Source organism: Brachionichthys hirsutus, chromosome 20 (genome assembly GCF_040956055.1).
Source record: "Brachionichthys hirsutus isolate HB-005 chromosome 20, CSIRO-AGI_Bhir_v1, whole genome shotgun sequence".
Classification (NCBI taxonomy): Eukaryota; Metazoa; Chordata; class Actinopteri; order Lophiiformes; family Brachionichthyidae; genus Brachionichthys; species Brachionichthys hirsutus.
In genome coordinates this window covers 9676732-9684892 of record NC_090916.1, presented here as the reverse complement: position 1 = coordinate 9684892, position 8161 = coordinate 9676732, and the positions used below count along the sequence as shown (strand labels likewise).

Below are 8161 nucleotides of genomic sequence, written 5' to 3'. Positions count from 1 at the left end.
CGGTTCCGGTGGTGCGGATGTGGGTCCGGCCGGCGTTGGGTTCCGGTCTGCCGGGCTCCGGGCTGCGTCTGTCGGCCTGTCTTCGGAGGACACCCTGGTCTACTGTCCAGCGGACACAGCAGCAGCCATCTTGATCAGATTCAGAACAACAACGGAGAACCGACCAACCGCAGAGCGTCTTTGCGTCAAGCCCGCCAAAGTCACACTAATGTTTCCGTTTGTCGCTGTCAGAATAAAAGCATGCGTCAGCAAACGAGCGGTTCAGCGCGGTGAATCCGGTCCTTTGCGCGCTGCTTGTTCCTTCTGTCCCCCGGAAAGGCGGCGCCAACCAGGCGGGATTTGTTTCGTTCATTCACGCTTTCATTTAGTTTTGTCCTTCCAATAAGCAGGCGGCGACTTGTACTTTACTTTGTAGGTGATTGTTTTATTTCCGGTAGGACATCCGTATGAGAAATTACTTTTTTTTCCTGCGACACAAAGGAATGCGTGCGATAAATCGATTTAGCTCGGAATTATTGGTACGATGTTTATGTTATTGACATAATGCTTTATTTTAATCGATTTATCAACGTCAGAAAATATTTTAATGAATCTCCAAGAAGCCAAAAATATTAAAACTATAATTTTTCCCCATAACTCCAATTTCAGAGACATGTAACAGACAACTAGGGAAACAAACGCAGGCGATGACAACTTCCGGTTGTTCCTGGCGCATTGAATACATTTTTGTGGAGGTAAATTTATTTTCAATATCACAATATTTCAAGCGTAAAAACAAAATCATCATCATCATCATCATAATAATAATGACGCCCATTCCGGCCAGACGGGGGCGACATTCCGCTCCTAATCGGTGTGTTGATTTCAAACGAAGAAGAAGCACTTCCGTGTGGTTCTTGTTGGCGTGTTGTCCTGACAGCGGCTAGCTAGCCTCCGCTAGCGCTAATCATGTCAGCCACGGAGGACGACACCGAGCTGACGGACCTGCTGATCCAGAACCTGGAGAACACCGGAGTCCTCAACAAGCTCAAGGTCTGGACTTTGATTGTGTTTCCTCCCGTGGGTGGGAATGCTAGGCTAACGTTAGCTCAGAGGCTGGACGCTGAAGGCTAGCCGCTAACGCGAAAGCGGATTCCCGTCACCTTGAGTGTTTTGGGTTTTATAATGACTGTCTGCTCACTAGAAGCTAAATGTAGCTGCATGCTAGTAGCTGTGCTAACCCGGCTGACGTTTCTCAGCGTCACCAACACTCAGCGGGAGGTAAATAATGGCTGTTTGCTGCTCGCATCAAATGCTTTGTGTCTGTGTCTGTCTGTCTGTCTGCTCTGACGCGCCTGTTTGCTCCTGCAGGCAGAAATGAGGGCAGCAGTGTTCCTGGCGATGGAGGAGCAGGACAAGCTGGAGGTGAGTATAAACATTCGCCGAGCCGGGCCGAACCGAGCCGAGCCGAGCCGAACCGAGCCGAGTTTTCTCATCATTCTTCTTTGTCCTCAGAATAAAACTCCTCTGATCAACGAAAACCTCCGGAAATGCCTGAACACCAAAGAAGGTCAGTCGCCTGCCGCTCCTCGTCGTTTAAACGTGCATCACGTGATGGGAGCTGCTGTAGTTCACAGGCGTGTCCACACGGTGGCGCTGGGTTGTTACAACCCGTCTTGATGGAACGGAACCGGCAGCACCCGATCCCAGAGGGGTCTCCCTGTTGCCGTAGAAGCTGCTGGAGCGGTCATGTGACGCACCTTTGAGGACGCCGGCTGCTCCTCAGAATAAAACGTCCCGCTGTCCTCCCCGCAGGACGCCGGCTGCTCCTCTCAGAATAAAACGTCCCGCTGTCCTCCCCGCAGGACGCCGGCTGCTCCTCTCAGAATAAAACGTCCCGCTGTCCTCCCCGCAGGACGCCGGCTGCTCCTCAGAATAAAGCGTCCCGCTGTCCTCCCCGCAGGACGCCGGCTGCTCCTCAGAATAAAGCGTCCCGCTGTCCTCCCCGCAGGACGCCGGCTGCTCCTCAGAATAAAGCGTCCCGCTGTCCTCCCCGCAGGACGCCGGCTGCTCCTCAGAATAAAGCGTCCCGCTGTCCTCCCCGCAGGACGCCGGCTGCTCCTCAGAATAAAACGTCCCGCTGTCCTCCCCGCAGGACGCCGGCTGCTCCTCAGAATAAAACGTCCCGCTGTCCTCCCCGCAGGACGCCGGCTGCTCCTCTCAGAATAAAACGTCCCGCTGTCCTCCCCGCAGGACGCCTGGCGGCGAGCCTGGTCGTGGACTTCCTGCAGGTCTTTAACCTGGACTTCACGCTGGCCGTGTTCCAACCGGAGATCAACTCGGTGAGTGGCGGCCGACCCTGTTTGTGGGTGTCGGACCGGGCCCCGCCCTGTTTCCTGTTTCCTGTTTCCGCCCTGCCGAAGCTTCGCCTCAGGCTGACCATCAGACACACGGGTCACCTGAGCCTGCGGGTAGCCCCGCCCTCTCACCCTGCTGTCAGTCGTCCTGTCTTTAAAGCGATGAGGAAACGACGAAGGCTGCTGTGAGACGCTTTGGACGTGGCCGGACCGTCTCCCGACCCGGCGCCGTTGACCCGGTCCTCCCGTTTTTTGTCCAGATGAGCGGCCTGGACGGACGGGAGCTGATCTGCAGACAAATGTCTCTGTCTCCGTCCGAGCTGAACAACAACTGTCCTCTGCTGCTGGAGCTTGTCAGGGGGGGACGGCACAAGATGGCCGAGGTGAGCTCATCGACCAATCAGCTGTGTGTGTGTGTGTGTGTGATGGGGATATTTTCCCTACCATCATGTTATTAATCAGCAAACACACCGGTAATGAAATCACGCAGACACCAGTTGCTTTTCTCCCAGTGACGACACGGACCTCTTGGCCCTGCTGCCATCTTGCTTTCTTTTTTCTCTCACTCTCTTTTCTTCCCCGACCTCCTGAGTCGGGAACTTTATTGACCACTTCAAGCACCGCCCCCTGACTAGTGACATCATAACATCGCTGACCACCAAATGGGGCTGTTCCTTCCAATAACAATTTGGAGCTAGATGGAAATATGTAAATTATCCTGTGTGTGTTTGTGTGTGTGTGTGTGTGTGTGTGTGTGTGTGTGTGCGTGTGTGTGTGTGTGAGAGAGAGAGACTGTAGGAGCTGGTTTCCTGTTTGTGTTCTATTTTACAAACGAAGTTCAGACTCACACACAGTACTAAATATAATATACCGTATTTTCCGGATTATAAGTCGCGGTTTTTGTCATAGTTTGGTCGGGGGTGCGACTTATAAATCGGAGCGACTTATATATGCTTTTTTTTACAAAATCTGTGAGCGCAGAGACAGTAGCCTACACATTTCTATAACAGGTGTTACAGGGAACTCTGTGACCCGTCAGAATCTGTCGCGGTTTCTGGAGGTTCAGAGTTATCTGTCACACCTGTTATCTAAAAACACCAATTAGAAGGGCTGATTGAAAATGGGGCCGAAAAGAAAGTCATATTCCGCGGCTTACAAGCGTCAGATAGTGAAATATGGAGCTGAAAACGGCAATCGAGCAGCAGAAAGAAAGTTTGGAGTGAGCGAAAAACTTGTAAGGGACTGCCGAAAAGCGGAAGTTATGCTTACTGAAATGAAGAAAACAAAGAAAGCTAATCGCGGGCGACAAGCTAGGTGGCCGCAGTTGGAGGAACGAGTTCACGCATGGGTGCTTGAACAACGTGCTGCTGGGAGAGGTTTGTCAACGGTGCAGTTGCGTCTCCACGCCCAAGTGGTTGCCAGGGAAGTGAATATAAACGGCTTTGCGGGAGGACCTTCTTGGTGTTACCGCTTCATGCAGCGCAAACGCCTCTCTATCAGAGCTAGGACGACACTGTCCCAAAAACTGCCAGCGGACTTCCAAGCCAAGGTTGACAGTTTCCGCGCGTTCATTGAAAAGCATGTAAGTGATCACAACGTGACACCGGATCATGTTATTAACATGGACGAGGTCCCCCTCACTTTTGACATCCCCATGGGCCGAAGTGTTGCAGAGAAAGGGCAAAAAAGTGTGAATATCGTTACAACTGGTCATGAGAGATCACACTTCACAGTGGTGCTGGCATGTTGTGGAGACGGATCAAAACTGCCACCGATGGTCATTTTCAAACGAAAAACCATGCCAAAAATCCAATCCTCCTCAGTTGAAGTCGCCGTGAACGAGAAAGGGTGGATTGATCAAGAAATGATGAACTTGTGGCTTACAAAGTGCTATAATAAGCGACCGGATGGCTTCTTTAGCGCACGCAAAGCTCTGCTTGTGATGGATAGCATGAGAGCGCACATCACACCACAGTTAAAAAATAAATTAAAAGTTCTCAACTCCATACCTGCCATCATCCCTGGAGGGTTAACCAAAATACTCCAGCCACTTGATATCTCCGTGAATAGGAGCTTTAAGTCAGTTTTGCGTAACCTGTGGGAGCAGTGGATGACGGATGGAGAGCACAGCTTCACGGCAACCGGGAGAATGCGCCATGCAACTTTCCTGGAAGTCATTGAATGGATCGACAAAGCATGGGCTTCAGTGACAACCGCAACCATCCTGTCGGGATTCAGAAAGGCTGGAATAATTGGAACTGCAACTGACGACGAGTCTGATGTAAGCGACGTAGAAGAGGAAGCGGCGTCTTGTCTACCTGCCGAGTTGGGGGAGTTGTTCAAAAGTGACACCGAGGATGAAGATTTCCTTGGATTTCGTGATTCGGAGTAAAACCTGATATTTTGGTAAACGTGTTAGCATGTTCTTTGTGCTATATGTTGTTTGGTGTTGGATTTTATCAAATAAATTTTCCCCAAAAATGCGACTTATCCTCCAGTGCGACCTATATATGTTTTTTTCTTCTTAATTATGCATTTTTTGGCTGGTGCGACCTACAATCCGGAGCGACGTATAATCCAAAAAATACGGTATATAAACACAGAATACTATTGCTACTACTAGTACTACTATATCAACACTATACTATGTCAGTACTCCTAACTCGGGGTTAGTTGTAGTATTTCCTGTTCTCTCTGTGTTACCTGAAGTCGCCGTCTGTTGCGTGTCTGCCCTGAAGTCACCGTCTGTTGCGTGTCTGTCCTGAAGTCACCGTCTGTTGTGTGTCTGCCCTGAAGTCACCGTCTGTTGTGTGTCTGTCCTGAAGGCACCGTCTGTTGTGTGTCTGTCCTGAAGTCACCGTCTGTTGCGTGTCTGTCCTGAAGTCACCGTCTGTTGTGTGTCTGTCCCCTGAAGTCACCGTCTGTTGCGTGTCTGTCCTGAAGTCACCGTCTGTTGCGTGTCTGTTGTCTTGTCGTAGGACTCTGTGTGTAACGACGACCTCCAGCAGCGGATCTCCAATCACAGCGAGGCGTCCGACATCAGGGCCTCCTCTTCCTCGCTGAAGGCGGAGCCTCTGGACCTGGAGGATCACGAGGACGGAGATTCCTTCTTTGACGACCCGCTGCCCAAACCTCAGAAGACCTACGGCAGGTGAGCTCGTCTGACCTTTGACCTCTGACTGAAAGTCGGAGCCAAGCTAAGCTAACCTGCTGCTGATGTGCTAATGTCGTACGGTCGCTGACATCAGAGCTAACAGTACAGACTCTGTGAAACCCGGAGTCGATGGCGGCGCTCCAGACCTTCTTTACTTCCCTCTTTCTTTTCCCTTTGAAGTTTTCCTGTTGGAGAAAAGGATCGATCGGAGAAGACGACCGCTCAGAAGGAGTGAGTATCATCATCATGGCTATTCCATCGTTGCTAGGTTACGACTCATATTCTTTCCTGCTACAAACCAAACGACCTTTAATTTGAGTATTTTGTCTTTAATCTCTCATTAAATCACTTTTTAACTGAAAGTGTTGAATCTGAGCTGACATTTCACATTAAAAGTCTGCCGCTGCCTTCACAATAAAAGTACATAAATAGATTTCAGAGGAGAACACAAAGTATTTCTGTCCTCGTCCTGTTTGTCCCTTGCCGCTTGCCGTACCTGCCTGGCGTCTCCTGCAACATCTCTTTATTTCTACTGTGCTTCTAGTTCTTTCCTCCCTTTGTCTGCTTCCTTCATTCTTTTCCCCTCCTCTCCACCTCCTCCTCCTCCTGCTCCTCCTCCTCACCCTGCAGCGTTGTCCCCCTGGGGGAGGAGTGCCTCTCTGGGCCGGGGGCGTCTCCGATGAGACGAGGCAGAAGCCTCAGCGAGTGAGTCTGGCAGGAGACAAAAGGGGAGTAATGAGGAGGTGGCTCGCCGCTGCCGTCTATGTCTTCCTCCTCCTCTTCATCAGGAGGCTTCAAAAACACAACGCCGCTGATACGTAGGAGTCCGAATCCTGTGTCATATATAATACAGCTGTTAGCCACCGTTAGCTCCTTCGCTAGCTGAGCTAATGGTAGCTTAGCGTGGTGTTTTACCGATTGACCTTCAGATGTCCTCGGCTTCGTTCTCGATTAAAAGTCAAATTTCTGTCGAACAAACGGACGAGTTGAGGAGACCAAAGCGACCTCGGTGTGTGATGTCATCAGGGCCTGCGTGATGTCACCAGGAGGCGGTGTTTCCTGTGACATCACTCTCTCTCCTCTGGTCTCAGTTTGTCCGTCCTGGCTGTCCACTCGGAAGACGAGCGAGACGACGGTCTCTCTGAACGCAGCGAGACGTCGGAGCCCAGGTGAGCCCAGGTGAAGCTCATCCGTCCGGTGGAAGCAGCTTCCTAGCGATTAGCATCGCTCCTTTTAGATGCTAATGGGGGTGTTATTGGAGCTTTCAGCTCAGCCATGGATGATGAAGAGTCCGATGAAGAGTTGACGGGTCAATGTCTTCACTTCTGTTTAGTGATTATAATGATCCGAACCTGCTTCCCCAAGCTCCGCCCTCTGCGCTGTTTGTGTCCCAGGAAAACGGAGACTTCCCAGTCCAGAGAGAATCCAGCAGGAGCAGCAGGAGGAGCAGGAGGAGCAGGAGGAGGAGGAGGAGGAGGAGGAGGGCAGAGCCACAGCGGGAACGGTCAGTGTTCCATCAATGCCAGAGTTACATTTAGCATTTAGCACGTAGCTTTTTAGGTTCTAGCTTAACTCCTAATCCAGGCGACCGTTTTCATTCCACAGACGACGACGTTGAATACGACGACGACTTCAACAGGTAGGACTGAAATAAACGTCTTTGTAATCTTGTTTTCTTTCCTGCGTTTCTGCAACGATTTGTTTTTACGGAAGGTCACTTCAAACCGCTTCGAGAAGGGCGTGGCCTCGTTTCACAGCGTTCTGCAGCCTGAGTTAAAGCCACGCCCCCTGCTGGTTGTTAGAATTGAGCCGTCATGAACTGAAGCTACTTCCTGTCTGGAGGGAAGTCGGCCTGAACTGAACGCACGTCGTCGTTTGTTGCAGTCATCGGTCGGACTTCTCCAGGAGCGAGATCAGCATCGGCGAGGAGATCGAGGAGGTTTCCATCGAAGGGCCCGAAACCAGCGACAAGGTGAGGGAGCGCTGCCGACAGGTGCCGCCTGTGCACTTCCTGCCGCCTGTGCGCTTCCTGCCGCCTGTGCGCTTCCTGCCGCCTGTGCGCTTCCTGCCGTCTGTGCGCTTCCTGTTGCCTCTGCGCTTCCTGTTGCCTGTGCGCTTCCTGTTGCCTGTGCGCTTCCTGCTGCCTGTCTGTTTCCTGCCGCCTGTGCGCTTCCTGCCGCCTGTCTGCTTCCTGTTGCCTGTGCGCTTCCTGCCGCCTGTGCGCTTCCTGCCACCTGTGCGCTTCCTGTTGCCTGTGCGCTTCCTGCCGCCTGAGCGACGTCTTTTCTGTCGTGCAGCTGGATGAAACCACGCAGGACCTCAGCGTGTCTCAGATCAGCCGGAGCCACGGCGCCGACTACATGGAGGCGGTGCCGTGAGCGGCGCCGGTTCGGACCTCAGTATTTATGCTCATTTCAGTTTGAGCGGTTTTGTTTCGGCTGCTGGAAGAAAATAAATGTTTGAATCCACGTTAAGAGCGTTTCTGATTTCGTGCATGTAAATGATGGCGGCGTAGGCTCCTCCCTCCCGGAGTCGCTACCCGCCCTGACATCAAACGGATCATGACGCCTGGTTGGAGGCGTGGCCAGGTCTTTAGCGGCGCCGCCGCCCGGTGCGAGCCAGCCTGGGGCGATGAGGCGTTCAGGGACAGCGGGCCCGGTACGACCGTTCC

The 8161-nt window shown here is 52.1% G+C and overlaps 1 protein-coding gene across 2 annotated transcripts; it reads left to right on the top strand.

The window, feature by feature from the left end:
- The first annotated feature begins 882 nt into the window (after positions 1 to 882).
- On the top strand, positions 883 to 7959 carry cep43 (centrosomal protein 43). 2 transcript variants are annotated; one of them, XM_068753868.1, is made up of 13 exons: positions 883 to 1032; positions 1351 to 1404; positions 1495 to 1549; positions 2233 to 2321; positions 2597 to 2719; positions 5315 to 5487; positions 5671 to 5721; positions 6121 to 6195; positions 6582 to 6659; positions 6885 to 6994; positions 7096 to 7129; positions 7375 to 7462; positions 7788 to 7959. In XM_068753868.1, exons 1-13 carry the CDS (start codon positions 949 to 951, stop codon positions 7866 to 7868), a joined length of 1095 nt encoding a protein of 364 aa, XP_068609969.1. In that variant the 5' UTR covers positions 883 to 948; the 3' UTR covers positions 7869 to 7959. The 2 variants fall into 2 exon arrangements, with proteins under 2 accessions (XP_068609969.1, XP_068609970.1); XM_068753869.1 differs by lacking the exon at positions 6121 to 6195.
- The last annotated feature ends 202 nt before the right edge of the window (positions 7960 to 8161 follow it).

Excerpts from the sequence above, each read along its gene's own strand:
- cep43 (XM_068753868.1), top strand. The coding sequence starts at position 949 with ATGTCAGCCACGGAGGACGACACCGAGCTGACGGACCTGCTGATCCAG. Across the intron at positions 1,033-1,350 it reads GAGTCCTCAACAAGCTCAAG|GCAGAAATGAGGGCAGCAGT; the intron begins GTCTGGACTTTG and ends TTGCTCCTGCAG. Across the intron at positions 6,196-6,581 it reads CGAGGCAGAAGCCTCAGCGA|TTTGTCCGTCCTGGCTGTCC; the intron begins GTGAGTCTGGCA and ends CTCTGGTCTCAG.